The sequence below is a fragment of the Poromitra crassiceps genome (assembly GCF_964638095.1).
Source record: "Poromitra crassiceps genome assembly, chromosome: 30".
NCBI lineage: Eukaryota > Metazoa > Chordata > Actinopteri > Beryciformes > Melamphaidae > Poromitra > Poromitra crassiceps.
The window spans coordinates 3,403,551-3,422,339 of record NC_139652.1 but is presented as its reverse complement, the minus strand read 5'-3'; the positions used below and the strand labels follow the sequence as shown (position 1 = coordinate 3,422,339).

The 18,789-nt window shown below is 47.4% G+C and overlaps 1 protein-coding gene across 1 annotated transcript in view; it reads left to right on the top strand.

The window, feature by feature from the left end:
* The window catches only part of spg11 (SPG11 vesicle trafficking associated, spatacsin), a gene marked incomplete at its 5' end in the record, with an annotated part of 53,975 nt that extends 35,567 nt beyond the window's left edge, over positions 1–18,408 (top strand). Inside the window, 15 exons of the mRNA XM_083663280.1 lie at positions 1,058–1,165; positions 1,469–1,646; positions 1,857–2,071; positions 3,235–3,712; positions 4,254–4,523; positions 5,593–5,738; positions 7,420–7,624; positions 8,082–8,219; positions 12,781–12,914; positions 13,145–13,264; positions 15,051–15,219; positions 16,020–16,096; positions 16,515–16,670; positions 17,763–17,914; positions 18,091–18,408. Coding sequence (XP_083519406.1) covers positions 1,058–1,165; positions 1,469–1,646; positions 1,857–2,071; positions 3,235–3,712; positions 4,254–4,523; positions 5,593–5,738; positions 7,420–7,624; positions 8,082–8,219; positions 12,781–12,914; positions 13,145–13,264; positions 15,051–15,219; positions 16,020–16,096; positions 16,515–16,670; positions 17,763–17,914; positions 18,091–18,277 — 2,733 coding nt within the window. The remainder of the gene's footprint in view (positions 1–1,057; positions 1,166–1,468; positions 1,647–1,856; positions 2,072–3,234; positions 3,713–4,253; positions 4,524–5,592; positions 5,739–7,419; positions 7,625–8,081; positions 8,220–12,780; positions 12,915–13,144; positions 13,265–15,050; positions 15,220–16,019; positions 16,097–16,514; positions 16,671–17,762; positions 17,915–18,090) is intronic.
* Positions 18,409–18,789: the final 381 nt, after the last annotated feature.

The following is an 18,789-nucleotide window of genomic DNA, read 5'->3' as shown; positions in this document are numbered from 1 at the left end:
GGTCAACACTGACGGGCCGGCACAGTGGCAGTGCAGTGATGACTGCAATAACAGCACAAGTCCCTATTCGTTGTCAATGCTGCCCCCTGGTGGCACAAAGTCAACATTACATAGGGTGACCAGATCCCAGCAAACCAAATGTGGGACAAAGAGTATGTTTGTGTGGGACAGGGTACCGATGCTTTGAGGTAGTCTAAAATTTAGACGTAATGTCTATTTAACTTACAAAAAAATTGTTGTATTCTACGCTCTCTGCTTTGCCCTCTGGTTGATTCAGTAGCACACAATAGAGTCTGCAAATATAAACTTGACTATATTTTACTGTCTTTGTATGCAACTTTCCCACGCTAGGTAAATACAGTAAGCAAAGTCAATGAAAAAGGGGAAAAGCAAGCACACTCACAAAAAACAGTTGGTGGGTGCACGGCTCAAAATGGTCTATGAAGGAGAAGAAAAGCCAGCACTCTCAAAAATGTCCTTTTGTTAATTTAATTGAAGCAGATGGCAGGTACAAATGTTTCGACAGAAGTCTTCCTCAGTGTACACTGAGGAAGACTTCTGTCGAAACGTTGGAGAGCTTTGTGCAAATAATATGGGTAGGATCATATGGGTAGTATAATATGGGTAGTATCATATGGGTAGTATCATATGGGTATGTATTTGGCCATTGGTATTGTTATTATTGCTACACAGTAAAAAATACTCAGGCATCTCTCTGAGGCTGAAGTGTGTAAAGTTAAAGAGCAGCTGGTGGGCGAGGCGTGCGCTCTCTCTCCCTCTCTGTCTTGGTCTCTCTCTCCCTCTCTGTCTTGGTCTCTCTCTCCCCCTCTGTCTTGGTCTCTCTCTCTCTCTCCCTCTGTCTCTGTCTCTCTTTCTCTCTCACACGCAAAATGCGCGACATCTCAATTTGCGGGACGTGTGAAAAGTCGTGAAAATGCTGTGTAGTCATCTGGTCAGCCCAACATTACAGTGTAACTACCTAACAGACAGCGACTGATCTCTCTGTCTTTCTGTCTCCCTCTCTGTCTATGTCTGTCTGTCTGTCTGTCTCTCTCAGGACTGTCCTCTGGTGTTGGTCTTGAGGATGTTTGAGTTATGTTGTGACTACAGGAACTTCTCTGAAGCCAAAGTCAAGCTGCTGGACTTCCAGAAGACGCTGGTCACCGTAAGCTCCGCCCATTAAGTGCAAGTTCAGCATAGAGTCAGGTGTATAATGAGTGATCCGATTGGCGGAGCGATGGGGGAGGAGACATGGCCCTGCTCGAATAGTAAAAAAACAAAACAAGACATGGAGTCTGCCCATGGCACACCAATCAAACATCCAGTTGTTGGATAATAATTATTTATTTCGGGGGGTGGGGGGGGACCTGCCTCTTGTAGATGCCTCGCCCCCTAGTGGCCAAGCCGTAAAAAAGTCCAATGTATTTTCCAAACCGCTTTTCCTTCCTCCTCGTCCTCTCCCCCTCAGCTGCGTAGCGGTGGCCCAGCAGTGGGGTCCGGTGCCCCGGGCCCTCTCCCCCTGGCCTGGGTGGAGAACCAGGCGTCCGTGCTGCTGCTCAGCATGCTGCACCGCTGCTCCTCACGCTACGACCTGCACCGCCTGCTGCTACTGCTGGCCGACCTCCACAACATGCTCAAGTCACACGGTGAGAGACAACTTAACTTCACATGCCTCACGCTGCTGACCGCTAGAACAAGTTGTGTGTGTCTTATGTCTTCTGTGTGTGTGTGTGTGTGTCTTATGTCTTCTGTGTGTGTGTGTGTGTGTGTGTGTGTGTGTGTCTTATGTCTTCTGTGTGTGTGTGTGTGTGTGTGTGTGTGCGTGTGCGTGTGTGTCTGATTGTATGTGTGTGCAGGTCCAGACTTCAGGAAGCTGAGTGAGTTGAGTGAGTTGCTTCAGGGCTCTGAGGTCACGGTGTCTCCCCGGCTGCTGCAGAGCACTTCCCCCTCCGTCCAGCAGGAGGAGCTCCAGGCCGCCGTGGAGCAACTGCAGGCCGCCGGCCACTACCGCCAGGCCAGGAGGGTGGCTGAGCTGGCCGGCCTGCCGGGACACCACCTGCTGCTCAGACAGGTAAACTACAGCCTGACACCACCTGCTGCTCAGACAGGTAAACTACAGCCTGACACCACCTACTGCTCTAACAGGTAAACTATATCCTGACACCACCTACTGCTCAGACGGGTAGGTACAGCCAGAGCCGTATAATAGAAGAGTTCCGACATCTCCATTCACCCCAATGGACCAGTTTTTTTCCAGGAAGTAGAAAGTGGAACTCTTGAGTAGAAAAAGCAGCACTGTCGAGTTGCAGCAAAATAGACAGTGTTGTACTTTGAAAGGGTTTTTCATCCCTTGAATCAAATTGTACATTATCAGCTTTATTTTAGCATGCAAAAGTAGCGCAAGACCCATTCCTGGCTGTTCATTGGCTAATAAGTCTCGCATTTTGGTCCTCCGCTGACGCCACTCTCTTACTAGAGGACACTAGGTACAGCCTGACACCACCTACTTAGGTGCGGGAATCACCAGATGCCCCACGATATGATGTTATCATGACACAATAGTATTGCGATAGCTAGTATTGGGATATATTGAGTATTGTAATATATTGTGATTTATTATTTACTTTGACTTATTATTTACTTTTTACAGGGGGCCACATTGTCAGAAAGCTAAGGGCCTGGGGGCCGGACATTTCCCTGAGCTATTATTATTATCAGTGCCACCACTTTCTTTTTGCTTTTTTCTTTTTCTTTTTTTTTTACTACATTGCAAAAGTCACCTAATCATAGTCTCATGGTCCATGTTGTGAATCGGGGGTAATTCTATTTCCTTTTCAGAAACAAAAATACACATCAAAATCAATCAACAGATGAAAAATGGAAACAGGACTTGATTTGTATCTGCTGCTGAAGCCTCTGTGTCATTGAGAGAGGGGGAGAGAGGAGAGAGGCAGATAGAGAGAGAAGGGGGAGAGAGAGAGAGAAAGTTAGAGACAGCAAGAGAGAGATGGGGATTCACATGCAGCGAGACACTTTCTCTTTCTCTTTTCAGAACTGGTCCGCGCCAGTTGAATAGGCCTGATACACACATTAGATTATAGATGTATAGATCAGTTCCTTTCATGGCTCCTATACGTTGGATTGACAGTGTTAGGTAGACTTGGCTTCCATCTTTACTGATTGTAACAGGAGTGACTGTGTTTTTGTGTTGAGTTTTTTCTTTCCTCCTTCCAGTTGGACCAGGAGGTGACGTCCCAGAAGGCCAAGCGGCAGTGGACGAGGCTGGAGACGCGGGTCTGTTTCTGGAGGAAGTGTCACGACCAGCTGACGGCTGACAGCACGGATCCCGAGTCCGCCACCGGGTTTTTCCTGTCGCAGGCCGAGGCTGTGGGCGGAGCCTCCGAGGCTGTGGGCGGAGCCTCCTGTGAGCTGCTGTGCGTGCGGGAGCGCTGCCTCCTGCTGCAGCTGTCCGCTCACTGGCTGGCCCTGCTGCGTCCGGCTCCCCGGGCCCGTCTGGAGATCCTGGAGAAGAAGCTGTGGACTGCCCGGGTCCGCCAGCACATCCTTGTGGAGACGGACAGCGTCTTCAACCTACCGCCTCCCGCCTTCTCGCCCGAAACCGACTCGTACAAAACGCTTGTGAAGCAGTTCTCCTTCTCGAACATCTTTGCTCTGAACGATGAGAACAGCCTCAGTCTGGAGGGACTGCCAGGTAGGGGTTGGGTGGACGCTATGGCCTTAAAAATATATATATATCACAGTATTTCAGGGTATTTCTGCGATATTCTTGACGATATGACAAAATCCTGAAAAATATTGTATTATTAATTTCAAGAACATACAATTGCAACAAAATAAGTTATAGTTTTATGTCAGCAGCATAAACATAACAGTTTGCTTTCAAATATGCCTTCAAATATTACCGTGGTTTGTTGTACATGCTCCTTTGTAACCAAACCACTTTCACACTACTGAAGCCACTCCCCTTTTTGGAATGAACTCCTCCCCCGTGGAGCCACTTTCAGCCATGCTTGTTGTTGCTGTACGTACATCACAGCGTTACGCATCAGAACAGTGTGACGTCATTACATCTATATACAAGTCGGAATGTTGCCATTGTCACGATATCACTATATGAATTTTAGACGATACAATAAAATATACTTTATTCTCCCTGTGGGCAATGTTGTGCACATAAGAATATGAACTGTAATAATCGATAATGATACAATATGGCACACCCCTACCGCCAGGTCCAACCCAGGAGGCAGGGACTGACTCGGTCAGGAGTGAATCAGGTGGGAGCGACTTGTTGTCTCCGGAGGAGAGGAGCGCTCTGGCTGCTCTGATGGACCAGCTGCTGGACGAAGGCAGCATCCAGGAAGCGAGTCGGGTCTGCCGCTACTTCTCCCTGCATCACCCGGACCTGTGGCTGGTGCTGCGCTGCCGCGTCCTGGCCTCCGGGGAACTCAACCCTCAACCCCACACTCCAGAAGCCTCGCCCACCAGGTGCATGGCTAGCTGTAAGCTTCCCGCTCACCTTCAGCTTGACCCTCGGATGTTCAGGTCCAAACACCCCGCCGACCCTCGACCAGCATTTTATACACAGAACACTGTAGCAAAGTCCAAATTAAATTAAATTAAAGTCCACATTATTCTAAATACAGTCTGGAGCCATGCATGGTGTGAAACTCTGTTAACGGTTAAGTCGTTAAAATTTCATTTCCCATGAAAACATCATTTGTGATCCCACTGGAGAGATGATTAACTGGAGAGGTGAACTGTGGGAGTTTCTCTTTGAACACTGCAGACGTCTCCAGCTTGATTCGTTGATTGATTGATTTTTATTTGACAGTTTGAGGCATTGAGTGCATACATACATAAAAGGAAAAGTCAGGATAATGCAATAAAGCCAGGAGGGTTATTTCCATTGTGGTCCCTTTGCTGGATGACGTAAACTAATATCTAAATCATCTACATTCAGCAGCAGTGACTTGAGGCTGTTCGCATCTCCATCTCTGTTTAATGTTACATACCATAAAAATACCCACACTACCCTGCCTCTGATTGGCTAGTACTTGTTGCCTTCTAGGCAGAATGCTGGGTGGGGGGGAATGCTGCCAGAGCGGGCTCGGTAGACAATGGCAGGTCCTTTAGCTTAGAAAGCTAAAGTAGAGGTTTGGCCATTCCAGCCCTCTGGACATAATTACAATACCCTGGTTGTAGGACATTTATTATTTTATTTTGCTATGCACGTTGCCTATATGGATGATCTCCTCCTTATGTCTCTCTGCTTCTGTCTCTCTCCCTCTGTCTCTCTCCTTCTGTCTCTCTCCCTCTGTCTCTCTCCTTCTGTCTCTCTCCCTCTGTCTCTCTCCTTCTGTCTCTCTCCCTCTGTCTCTCTCCTTCTGTCTCTCTCCTTCTGTCTCTCTCCCTCTGTCTCTCTCCCTCTGTCTCTCTCCCTCTCTCTCTCTCCCTCTGTCTCTCTCCCTCTCTCTGTCTCTCTCCCTCTCTCTGTGTGTCTCTGTCTCTCTCCTTCTGTCTCTCTCTCTCTGTCTCTCTCCCTCTGTCTCTCTCTCTGTGTGTCTCCAGCTGCCTCGGTCAGCAGCTTGTCTTCCTTCGTGGTGCTTCCCCTCCCGGAAGATCAGGTGGCTCTGCAGCTCCAGGTGCTGGTGGACCAGTGTCGCCATGGAAACAACTACTGCAAGCAAATCCTCAGCCTCTACCAGCTGTCCAAGGTACTGCTGCTCCATCCCATAATACAATGTTATACCAGCTGTTCAAGGTACTGAGACAGTTTAGATAGGCAAGGCTCCAGATGACCTGGAGAATACAGGACATAAACTCAGCAGACAGTTAGAATTCACCACAGTATGGCTGGTGTTAATGTACTTTACATCAAATAGTTCAAAAGAGAAGAGCATAGAGAAATAAAATGATTGAGAAAGAAGTATTACAAAGCAAAATAAACAACAAAAACCGTAAACTCCTGGAGGTCACAATGTCACAGTACAATTTGGATACAATTATTAACAGTCAATCATGTAAAATAAAAATATACTTTTAAGCCCCTAAAGGAGAAGTCCTGGACTAATCTAAAATCTTGTTATTTTGCTTTACACTCAACTACCTGTCCTGTTGTAATGAATTCAGCTGAGATGAGAGAGGAGGTCAACTTCATGTCATTTTGTTTCCTTCCCTCCCGTCCATGCCTCCACTCCTGGGGGTAAACTGCAGAACATATGATTTCTGCAATGCAGAAAAAACGGACTTAATCATGCAATTTGGTAATAAAAAGCCAATCAACTGTAGAAGTATGCCTAATTATAGACCTAACGGCCACTTCTGCCTGCTCTCGGCAATCTAGCTCAACACGTTGTTCCCACTGTCAAGAACCTCTGAGTTCTTTTAGAGCAGAACCTCACCCTCGAGTCCGATGTTAAAAAATTAACTCGGTCATGTTTCATCCACAAAGGCTTCAGGGAGCCCTCGCTAGGGGGGATCCTTTGATGTTCCAAGATCAGAAGAACTACTTTTATATTATGTATGTATGTATGTATTTGAGGGACAATGCACATCAATGAACATTACTTCCTCGGAACTACAGTTAGAAGTTAGACAGTTAGACTAAACCGGAGCATCTGGAGGAAACCCACACAAACTCCACACAGAAAGGACCCGGGACGGTCCTGGGTTCGAACCCGGGACCTTCTTGCTGTGGGGCAGCAGCACTAACCACTGAGCCACGGGTCCGGGTCTCAGCTTTCTAATAATAGATGTGTCTAATCGGGTCCAGATCCATCATTTTGGACCTGTGAAGACCTCTGCATAATATTATGAAGCAGCATAAAATGTAAGTGTCCATGTTGACATTCAAGATTCAAGATTTTTATTGTCACTCCGTAGTACAAGTATCACGTGTGAAATTCTTGTGCTGTAGACTCCGTTACAACATAGTGCAAAAATAACAGGGCATATAGTTGCAGGAAAACAAGAGAAGCAACAAGCAATAAGGCAGTAAAGCAATAAAACAAGCCAAAAAACTGACATATTCACTGCACATAGGTGCAAATAGTATAGACATAATTTAAACATAATTAAACATAATTAAACATTCTGTTTGCACAGGTGCAGATAGCATAGGCCTAATTAAACATACGTAATGGTAGCAGCTGCAGTGCAGCTACTACATGATTGTTGGGAGTTTATTTGTGTATGTTAAGGAGTCTCGTGGCCTGTGGGAAGAAACTGTCCCTCAAGCGATTTGTGCGTGCTTTTGGGACCCTGTATCTCCTCCCTGAGGGTAACAGGGAGAACAGGCTGTTGTGGGGGTGGTTTGTGTCCTTGATGATCTTCAGGGACCCCCTGAGGCACCGACATGTGTGACAGTCAGTCTTGTTCTGTCTGTCTGTCTGTCAGGAGCTGCAGGTGTCCTTCAGTCAGATAAGCAGGGAGGAGCCTGGCTTGGTTCTGGAGAAGCTGCTGCAGTCAGAGCAGCCGGACCGCTTCAGGAAGGCCCAGGCCTTCATCCGAGCTCAGGCTCTGCCCGAGGACACTGTGGCCCAGCTGCTCTCCAACATTGTGGTCCAGGCTCTGCTGGCCTCCAGCCAGGAGCCTCCGCCTGGTGAGTCAGAACGTCTTCAGGTCTTCAGATGTCTGCAGGTCTTCAGATGTCTTCAGGTCTTCAGATGTTTGCAGATGTCTGCAGGCCTTCAAATGTCTTCAGATGTCTGCAGGTCTTCGATTGGCTGATGGCTGTAGTGGAGCAGGGCCGTTAGACCCCCAAATCTATTGATCTTTGTAGGGAAAAAGGTCTCTGATGCAGTTAAATGAGGCATTTGACATCTTAAATACAGAGTCTTCATCTTCTGTAGTGTGAGCTGGTCAACCAATCAGCTCTGAACAGAGACGACCAACAGCCAATGAGAGCCGATCCCCAGTGAAGGAGGAAACTCTTCATGATATTAGAAGGTACTGTGTGTTCCTCAAAGCAAACTGATTGTGTGTGTGTGTGTGTGTGTGTGTGTGTGTGTTCGTGTGTGCGTGTGTGTGTGTGTGTGTTCGTGTGTGCGTGCGTGAAGCAGACAGACAGGTCTTCAGGCCAGCAGAGGGCCGTGATTCGCTGGTCCAGCTGGTCAAACTGTGTGAGGATCCAAATCTGGTGGGAGTCAAACTGCTGGAACACCTCAACACTGTCCCACTGAGAGAACTGAGCACAGGTACACACACACACACACACACACCTCAACACTGTCCCACTGAGAGAACTGAGCACAGGTACACACACACACACACACACACCTCAACACTGTCCCACTGAGAGAACTGAGCACAGGTACACACACACACACACACACACCTCAACACTGTCCCACTGAGAGAACTGAGCACAGGTACACACACACACACACACACACACACCTCAACACTGTCCCACTGAGAGAGCTGAGCACAGGTACACACACACACCTCAACACTGTCCCACTGAGAGAGCTAAGCACAGGTACACACACACACACCTCAACACTGTCCCACTGAGAGAGCTAAGCACAGGTACACACACACACACACACCTCAACACTGTCCCACTGAGAGAACTGAGCACAGGTACACACACACACACCTCAACACTGTCCCACTGAGAGAGCTAAGCACAGGTACACACACACACACCTCAACACTGTCCCACTGAGAGAGCTAAGCACAGGTACACACACACACACACACCTCAACACTGTCCCACTGAGAGAGCTAAGCACAGGTACACACACACACACCTCAACACTGTCCCACTGAGAGAGCTAAGCACAGGTACACACACACACACCTCAACACTGTCCCACTGAGAGAGCTGAGCACAGGTACACACACACCTCAACACTGTCCCACTGAGAGAGCTAAGCACAGGTACACACACACACACCTCAACACTGTCCCACTGAGAGAGCTGAGCACAGGTACACACACACACCTCAACACTGTCCTACTGAGAGAGCTAAGCACAGGTACACACACACACACACACCTCAACACTGTCCCACTGAGAGAGCTGAGCACAGGTACACACACACACACCTCAACACTGTCCCACTGAGAGAACTGAGCACAGGTACACACACACACACACACACACACACACACACACACACACACCTCAACACTGTCCCACTGAGAGAGCTGAGCACAGGTACACACACACACACACACACCTCAACACTGTCCTACTGAGAGAGCTAAGCACAGGTACACACACACACACACACACACACACACACCTCAACACTGTCCCACTGAGAGAGCTGAGCACAGGTACACACACACCTCAACACTGTCCCACTGAGAGAGCTGAGCACAGGTACACACACAGACACCTCAACACTGTCCCACTGAGAGAGCTAAGCACAGGTACACACACACACACCTCAACACTGTCCCACTGAGAGAGCTGAGCACAGGTACACACACACACACCTCAACACTGTCCCACTGAGAGAGCTAAGCACAGGTACACACACACACACACACCTCAACACTGTCCCACTGAGAGAGCTAAGCACAGGCACACACACACACACCTCAACACTGTCCCACTGAGAGAGCTGAGCACAGGTACACACACACACACACACCTCAACACTGTCCCACTGAGAGAGCTGAGCACAGGTACACACACAGACACCTCAACACTGTCCCACTGAGAGAGCTAAGCACAGGTACACACACACACACCTCAACACTGTCCCACTGAGAGAGCTGAGCACAGGTACACACACACACACCTCAACACTGTCCCACTGAGAGAGCTAAGCACAGGTACACACACACACACACACCTCAACACTGTCCCACTGAGAGAGCTAAGCACAGGCACACACACACACACCTCAACACTGTCCCACTGAGAGAGCTGAGCACAGGTACACACACACACACACACCTCAACACTGTCCCACTGAGAGAGCTGAGCACAGGTACACACACACACACCTCAACACTGTCCCACTGAGAGAGCTAAGCACAGGTACACACACACACACACACACACACCTCAACACTGTCCCACTGAGAGAGCTGAGCACAGGTACACACACACACACCTCAACACTGTCCCACTGAGAGAGCTAAGCACAGGTACACACACACACACACACCTCAACACTGTCCCACTGAGAGAGCTGAGCACAGGTACACACACACACACACACACCTCAACACTGTCCCACTGAGAGAGCTGAGCACAGGTACACACACACACAGACACCTCAACACTGTCCCACTGAGAGAGCTAAGCACAGGTACACACACACACACACCTCAATACTGTCCCACTGAGAGAGCTGAGCGCTAGTACGACACACATTTATGAAATGTCTCTTTAAATACTTTAATAGGCATCGAGAACCGGTTGCCTGGAATTGAAACTCCAAACAAATGTAAATGTAAATGATTCTGTTCATTGATTCCTAAACAAATTTAGCGTGCAGAACATATTTGAAATCTGAGTTGCTACCCGAATATACTAAGTGGCGGACACGGACTGCTGCATAAAGTGTTGCTGTTTGTTTGTTTGTTTTACAAAAGAAAATCTAAACAATGTTATAATAATATGAATGAATGCATATGACTTGTGTAATGTTTTTATTATTATTAAGTCAAGTCAAGTAAAAGTCAAGTTTATTTGTATAGCCCTAATTCACAAGCATGTCTCAGAGGGCTTTACAGAGAATATGTCTAGCTAAGTCTATCTAAGCACTATCAATGAACAGGATTGAACAATCTTATATTAGAGAGAAGGGGGGCAGGGGGGGGGAGTGGGAGGGGAGAGAATGGAGGGTGGTGGGAGAGGGGGAGGGAAGGGAGCGAGAGAGGAGTGAACACATGAACAGGTGGAGGGAGGGGGAGAAGAGAAAGAGCAGAACAACAAACAGGGTATACTGGAGCTGGGCGATACGTTTGAAATCAATACCATGATAATCATAAGGGTCCTTGATACCAATATATATCACAATATGGTTCATGGAAGCAAAGTCACATTTTAGTAAATTATTATCAATTATCATATCATTATATTATAATTACCTGTCAATTGTCATCACATCACGATATGATGCCACTGAAAGACGATCGATAGTACTGAATTATGGCCCAGCCCCTCAGCCACAGCACCAGCCACAGAGGCAGCAGAGCGGCCAAACCAGAAGAGCAACAGCTGCAGACATTCTGACTACTCTAACCTTAACCAGAACTAACTAGCACACAAGGAATTTAGCTCATCTACAACCTAGCCTGCTCTATCCTAATCTATATCAGGATCAGAATAACTTTTGTAATCAATCAATCAATTTTCACTCACACTTTATTGATCCCCGAGGGGAAATTGAGTCATGCTACAATTGATCACACTCAGGTAGGGAAGAATATCAACATAGAGACATTATATATTACATGTATTACAATATGTATATATAATCTATACATTTTATATACATTATCGCTGTCATCATTATCATTATTATATATTTTTTCTTTTTCTTTTTTTTATCTCAAAGAATCAGAATTGAGAATCGTTAAAGGATGGGTTTTCCGTGGGGAATATGAATATATATTAAATCTCACGCCCCTAAGGTTTTCGAATCCGTTGAAATTTTTGAAATTGGAGGTTTACTCACAGAGATATCAACCGAAATCCACTCTGTGTGTGGGGGGGGGTGGTGGGGGGGAGGTGCGGGTGCGGGGACTCGAAATACTACATTTCCCACAATGCACTGGGCTCGCGTGGCCTTCGTTTTTATGCCCACCCCTCAGGCATTTGGCTGATATCAAACTCCAGTAGGTGGCGGTAATGCACATATATGTTTGCCAACCGCCATAAAACTCAAAGAAGAAGAAGAAGAAGGCTTCGACAATGAAATATACAAAGAACAAGAAATAAATCGAAAATAAAATTGCCTCCAAATTGCACCAAATGTAAACGGTAGTATATATGTCGGGAGATGTCTTCATAAAAAAAATTTCATGCATTTTAAGGCATTTTCGTAGGAGTTACGCGCATCTGATGTTGTAACTATTTTCTGTAAAAATGTGTAAAAACGGGTACATTGCTCAGCGTTGATTTCGTTACTTCAACCCACCTACTACTAGATGTAAAATTTGACGAGCTTTCCAATGCCGCCAGTCCCGTGTCGATTAGTGCTTCCGTTCCCGAGATAATGGTCTCTTTGCAAGGAACTATGGGAAGCTAATATTAGCTACAGCAGGCTAGGCGGTTGGAAAGATGGCTGCGTTTTTGTTTTGGTCAAGGCCTCTGAAGGGGCGTGGAGGACCTCTAGAGGCGGGACCATGGCCAACAACAGTTGTAGTTCATAGGTGCACGAGTTCCGCAAGGCGGACTTAGGCCAGATGACGCGAAACGCGTCGGCTGGCCCAAAAAATATGTGAGAGATGCTTGATATCTCTGGCAGTGAATATCCAATTTCAAAAATTTCAACGGATTCGAAAACCTTAGGGGCGTGAGATTTAATATATATTCATATTCCCCACGGAAAACCCATCCTTTAAGAACCAGAATCGATAAGCAGAATAGAATTGGAATCAGAATTCTTAAAATCCAAACTATACCCAACCCTATACTATGTTAATTCAACCCTATACTATGTTAATTCTTGTAGCATTTTTAAAAGGCAAAAGTACCAAGATGAAAGCAGAAGACATCAGCACATGATGTGGCTTAACAGCGTTGGTCAGAGAAGTGAGAAGTGTGTCCTCTCTGCTCTGCTGTAGTTGTGGAGTTGCTGATCTCGGCACACGACTGCTTCAGTCTGACCTGTAACATGGAGGGGATCGTCCGCGTGCTGCACGCCGCCCGCCACCTTAGCCACGCCCACCTGGCCCCAGGCCAGCACTACGGCCTGCTGGTAAGCCACGCCCACTTAGACTGCCCAATAAGATACTAATACACGACATAATGCAGGTGTCATCTGCTGTCGCTGTCACACGATCTCATGAGACTGTGAAATTGATATTGTGTGCATGCGTGCGCGCGCGCGTGTGTGTGGGGGGTGTGTGTGTGTGTGTGTGTGTGTGAGTGTGTGTGTGTACGCGTGCTGTGTGTGTGTGTGTGTACGCGTGCTGTGTGTGTGTGCAGGTGCGTCTGCTCACAGGTATCGGCAGGTATAATGAGATGACGTACGTGTTGGACCTGTTGCATCAGAACCATCGCTTTGAGATTCTACTGAGGAAGAAAGTAGAGACCGACAGAGGACAGGTCAGACACACACACGGGTCCCATTCAATAAATCACTTTATTACCGTGTTAATCCCATCTTCATTTCCATATTTCAGTTAATTACATATTAATCTCAAATTAAAACAATGAATCTCATATTAAAGCCCCAATATGTTAGCCTGGTAAACCAGCCCGTCATTTCATTAGGTTCTGCGTGACGGTCTGGCCCCAAAGCCAGTGGGGGGGTTTAGCAGAAGCTGCAGAGCGGAAGAGCCAATCAGCGACTGCGCTGTGATTGACAGTGCAAGTTGGCCAATCAGGAACGCCACTAGCACACAAGGCCGCCTCCTTGCCTGATCGTCTCGAGGAGTCATGTCAGCGTTTGTCTAGTTTAAACAGCCATAAAGGGCAGTTATTGCAGAAATAGACTCAATAACAACAAATAAACAAGTACAGGAGTATCACCGCAACCGCAGAGTTTCTCGGCGGAAAATATGTTTTTGCCGTTCTCCCGAGTGGATTTGGGTTTGATTGGATCCGACGCTGATTGGCTGAAGGAGTTGTCTGTCAAGGCAACTACGCCCGCCCATGCTCCCGCCCCTGCTAAAGTTCACGTGACGGGGCTGGTTTACCAGGCTACCAATATGTAACCTTTCCCCCCCTCTTAGTATAACAGCTTTTAAATCATTTTGATGGAACACTGACTTCAATTGGGAGAATGTCGCCTCTATCATTCCCATTCCCACTAAAAGTTTGACAAACTAACGCGGCGCTTTTATTGTGAAGTCCATAATCGGTTCTAAACACTGCAGAGAGGTTAGCAAAGTAGAGTCCAAGCACAAACAGTAACATAAGGCTGATATAGCATCTCTAACTGTGGGCGGGCCCAAATAGAAAAACGACATAATGGCGCTTTAATCCTAATGTAAATGCGTTCACACCATGTTGAACTCATATAATGGCCCATTTCCACCGCTGGTATTAGCGTGGCCCCGCCCAGCTCGTCTCGCTTTTTTGACTCATTCCACCGATCAAAAACCTGGACAGCCCGGGTTGAGTCGGGGTTGAGTGAACCCGGTACCATACGGTGACGTGAAAACACTGCATTGATTGGTCAGGCAGAATCGTGTCTACTTTATCTACTGACTGTCAATGCTGGATACCAGTTTAGTGGGGCTTACCTTCTCTTGTGTTATTTCCATCAGTCTTTTGTGTTGCTGCCTTTGGCTCTGGTGAAATAAAATCGATCTCCTTGCTCAGCTTTAACATGACGGTGGTTTTCAATTGTTTTGAGAGAGAAAAAGTCCGCTCCTCGGGAAGCCCTTAGTTGTGTGCTGCGTCGGCTCCGCTAGGCCGCAGGCGGGGGTTTAGCGAAGCCGCAGTCTTGCCTGGTGAGTTGCCGCCGGGGTAGAGGCTTCCCTTCTGGCCGTAGCGCAACTCCCGTCCCCCGCGCAGTGCATGTGAGTTTGAGTAACAACAAAGTGATATCAATTCTTCTGGCCGATTGCCACATTTGCCCATGTACACTGTAGGTCATTTAGAGGCACCAGTATTTCATAAACTGTTTAAAAGTTTTGTGTATGGATTTAATTTTAACGTTATACGTTATAGCCTACTTCGGCTATGGGCGGAGGGCAGATATGCGGTCGCTATGACGACCAGGTGTGGGCGGAGGAGAGTAAACTTGCTATGGAAACAGAGTCTATATCAAGTAGAGACAAGTAAGACCAGGTCGAGTAGAGCTGTACTGTGCTGTTATACAGTATGTGGTGGAAATGAGCCATTAGAGGCCATGTTGACGCATGCACCCCCCCACCCCCTGCAGAGCTGCAGTCTGAAGACGGCCCTGCTGGACTACATTAAGCGCTGCCTGCCTGCGGACAGTGAGAAGCACAACATGGTGGCTCTGTGCTTCAGCATGAGGAGGGAGATCGGAGAGAACCATGAGATGGCAGCCAGGACGCAGCTGAAGATCATCGAGTCCCAGCCCTGGGGTGAGCTGGCAGCCAACTGCTAACAGCTACAGCTATAGCAGGCCGCTAACAGCTAGCAGAGCGCTAACAGCTAGCAGGCCGCTGTCACTACCCGATCTGAGTCACGCACGTGCGCTGTCGCTGCCTGATCTAATTCAACCGTAGATGCGAGTCATGCATGCGCGACCGTAAACAGTTTATCGCCCTTTAAATTTCCATAATTTTTCCATTTCCAATAGACATTAGTTCACTACCACAGGTTCATGTGTATCTTCAATACAATATACAATAGCTTGCAACCACGTGATGACACCGATGACGCCGCATCTTGACGTGATGTCACCTGAAAACAACCTATTGGAAAGACGAATGTAATCAGCTTCCACTTGAATAGCATTAAGGTTGATGCAGGCTCACTATTTTGTCATAGCCATTTTATATGAATCGCTAATGTTAGCAAGTTGGCTAGCAAACAAACCCTTCATGTTTCACATCACATCAGCTATAGTGATGATAAATATAATCCCATAACTAGATACTTTGTTTACAATCATATATTATGTTCACCAAAGCTAGCTAGCTTTAGCTTAGCTGGTAATATGTCGTCAAATGGGGCATGCCTGACTCACATCGACGGCTAGATCGGGCAGCGACAGCGCGCATGCGCAACTCGGATCGGGGTACTGACTACTAACAGCTAGCAGAGTGCCGACACCTAGCAGGCCGCTAACAGCTAGCGCAGCTTACAGCAACCTTGTTGATCCCAGCTTCCTGTTCCCCGTGTTCTGACTCACTGATGTTGTTCTGTTTTCTCTCCTCAGTAGTGACCGCAGAGCTGAAGAATGCCTTGCTCAAGGTGCTGGGTCTGCTGAAGGACGCTGCAGAGAGCTACTCCAAGGTAGGAATCCGTTCTGCTGCTCTGTCCACTCTGCTGCACTGATCAGCTGATCTCATGCCTGACGTATCCACGAGGGTCTCTGCCGCCAAGTCGCGTCACAGCAGCAGTAGACACGCCCCTTCGGTGAGGGTTCCCCGCGGCGAGTGTCCGTCTGGCCGTGCACATGTACCACACGGGTGTGGGTGTGCGGACAAAATGGAGGGTTTTCAAAATAATGGTTTAAGAGAAAACCGCATGGAGAATAGAAGCGCCCAATGTTTTTTCTCGTCACAATTCCACGTCTCTCATTTCCATGCGGAAAGCGTAACCAAGCCTATACACTGACATGCTAACAGACTGTGTGTGTGTGTGTGTGTGTGTGTGTGTGTGTGTGTGTGTGTGCGACTGTGCGTGTGCGTGCGTGTGTGCGTGTGTGCAGGACTCGTGCGTGCGGCAGGCCAGCCGCTGCGTGCGGACAGCCAAGCTGGTTCTCCTCCAGCTGCACTTCCTGAAGGCGGGCTCAGAGCAACGTGTCATTAACCTGCGACCTGCCGAGCTGCTCAGTGCCATGCTGGCTCTGCCACGGGCCTACCAGGTACACACACATGCACGCGCACACATGCACACACACACACACGCGCGCGCGTGCACACACACAGACTGTAGGTGCTTTGGCACCAAACAGTTTTGGGGACTCCCTGAGAGCTTTTTCTCTGTTTGCATTCACACCGCCAATAGGAACGCTGAAGTGATGACTTCAGCGTTCCTATTGGCGGACGTATTACCGTACTAACCACTACTATCTTCTCAGCGAAGCACGTGATAGTGGGATCGATACTACTTTGGTCGTCTGACTCAACGGAATTGTAACGGGTATAAGCTCTGCCATTGGCGCCAACCATTTCAGACGAAATTTCCCGCCGGTTCTGGTATCTGCGTGTTTTCAAAGTCCCAGTCGCTACGTGAAACATCAAGCACAACCTGCGAGCTAGCAACCGACAGAAATTAGTTTTACATACTCAACATTAGATTTATACGTGCATTTTATCTGCATTTTCTTTTGCAGGTATTTAGTTTGTTAGTTTGTTTCCAGCAAAACAAGTTCCTCCCCGACACTATTTCGCGAGGACACCATCGCTGGGCTTGTGATGGGTTTAAAAAAAAACACAGAGCGTTTTTCTCCCTATAGCAGAATGATAGTACAGTAGATTGAGCCAGACTCTCCAGCGGTGGCACATCGCTAAACGAAGTCTGGTGATAGTCTGGCCAAGCGAGACTACTACTTTGGCTAACAATTATCTAGCTAATGTTAGCTTGCACAAAAAAAGAAGAAGAAAAAAAGGCAAGTTAACATTAGTGATGATACTTACCTCCTCGGGCCATTTTCTAGAAGTTCAACCAATCACCGTACACTTACGTCACTCAAGGTTCCTCTTGCTATGTGCTCGGAGATAACCTACAGTACCCTGAAGTAGGAGCTAAAAAGTCCTCCTAAACGGCCTGCTAAGAACTACCATCATTACCAGTTCCTGCAGTGTGGACACAGTAAAAAGGGAGAGTTCCTCCAACTGTTCTTAGAGCTATGAAAACGTTCCTGCGGTCCAAAACGCCTATGGAGTGTACACATTCAGACTGTCATCAGTGTGCATCAGAGCATCTTGTCAGGACAGAGCTGTTTGTCTCTCAGGTGTTGGTCCTCTCGGAGGCGTATGACGCGAGTCCGGACTGGGCGGAGCTTGTGTTCCAGAAGGTCATCCTGAACGGAGACTTCGTCTACCTGGAGGAGCTGAAACGCCACCGGCCGCTCAGCCAGGGCCTGTTTGAGGACATCTTCAACAAGTAAGGCCATGTTCACATATACTGTACCTCGCTTGGTTCGGTTGAATCGCACTAGAGTTCATTTTCCCCCTTGGTGCAGTTCGTTTTGGGCAGGTGTGAATGCAGCAATCGAGGTAAATTGTGTGTGTGTGTGTGTGTGTGTGTGTGTGTGTGTGTGTGTGTGTCGTTTGTTGCAGAGTGAGCAGCTGTGCCAGCAGATCTCCCAGCAGCCTCTCTGCTAACCTGAGGCGCCTGCTGACTCACTGTGATGACGCATACAGCCGCTACAGACTGGCCTATCAGCAGCAGCTCTATGATGTCACCAACACGCTGCTGCAGGATGCCAAGACCGCTGCCTACCTCAATGACCGGCTGGCCAGCTGACTGTTTACTGACTGTTTACTGACCGTTTACTGACCGTTTACTGACCAGGATAAAGTGGCAGAACCAATAATCAAGCAGTGAAATATATATTTAAATCTTTTCTAGCCGTCTTCTGTGCAGAGGAATCAGAATCAAGCTGTGTGATTTTCTTATGAAATCTGAACAGAATAAAGTTTCTACTGATCAATGAAATCCAAAGAGTGTTCTGTGTTGTTGTCATAGGTGTCATTTACACTGGGGATGCTCTGGGGAGTACCACTACTTTCTCAAATGGTCGATTTTGTCCCCATCACTTTTTAAAAGGATAAATTGTTTAAAAAACTAATGAAAAATTGCTTTTGCACCAAGAAATGTTAGCTAACAAATGAGAACACATCGGGAAAGGTTTCTTTGCACAATAATAAAACATACAATGCAATGTAAATGCAGAAGAAACATTGTCCAAAAAAGTAACCTTATTTCTTCAGTTGTTTCTACTTTGTTCTATTTTAGAGCAGTGATATTGGATTTTG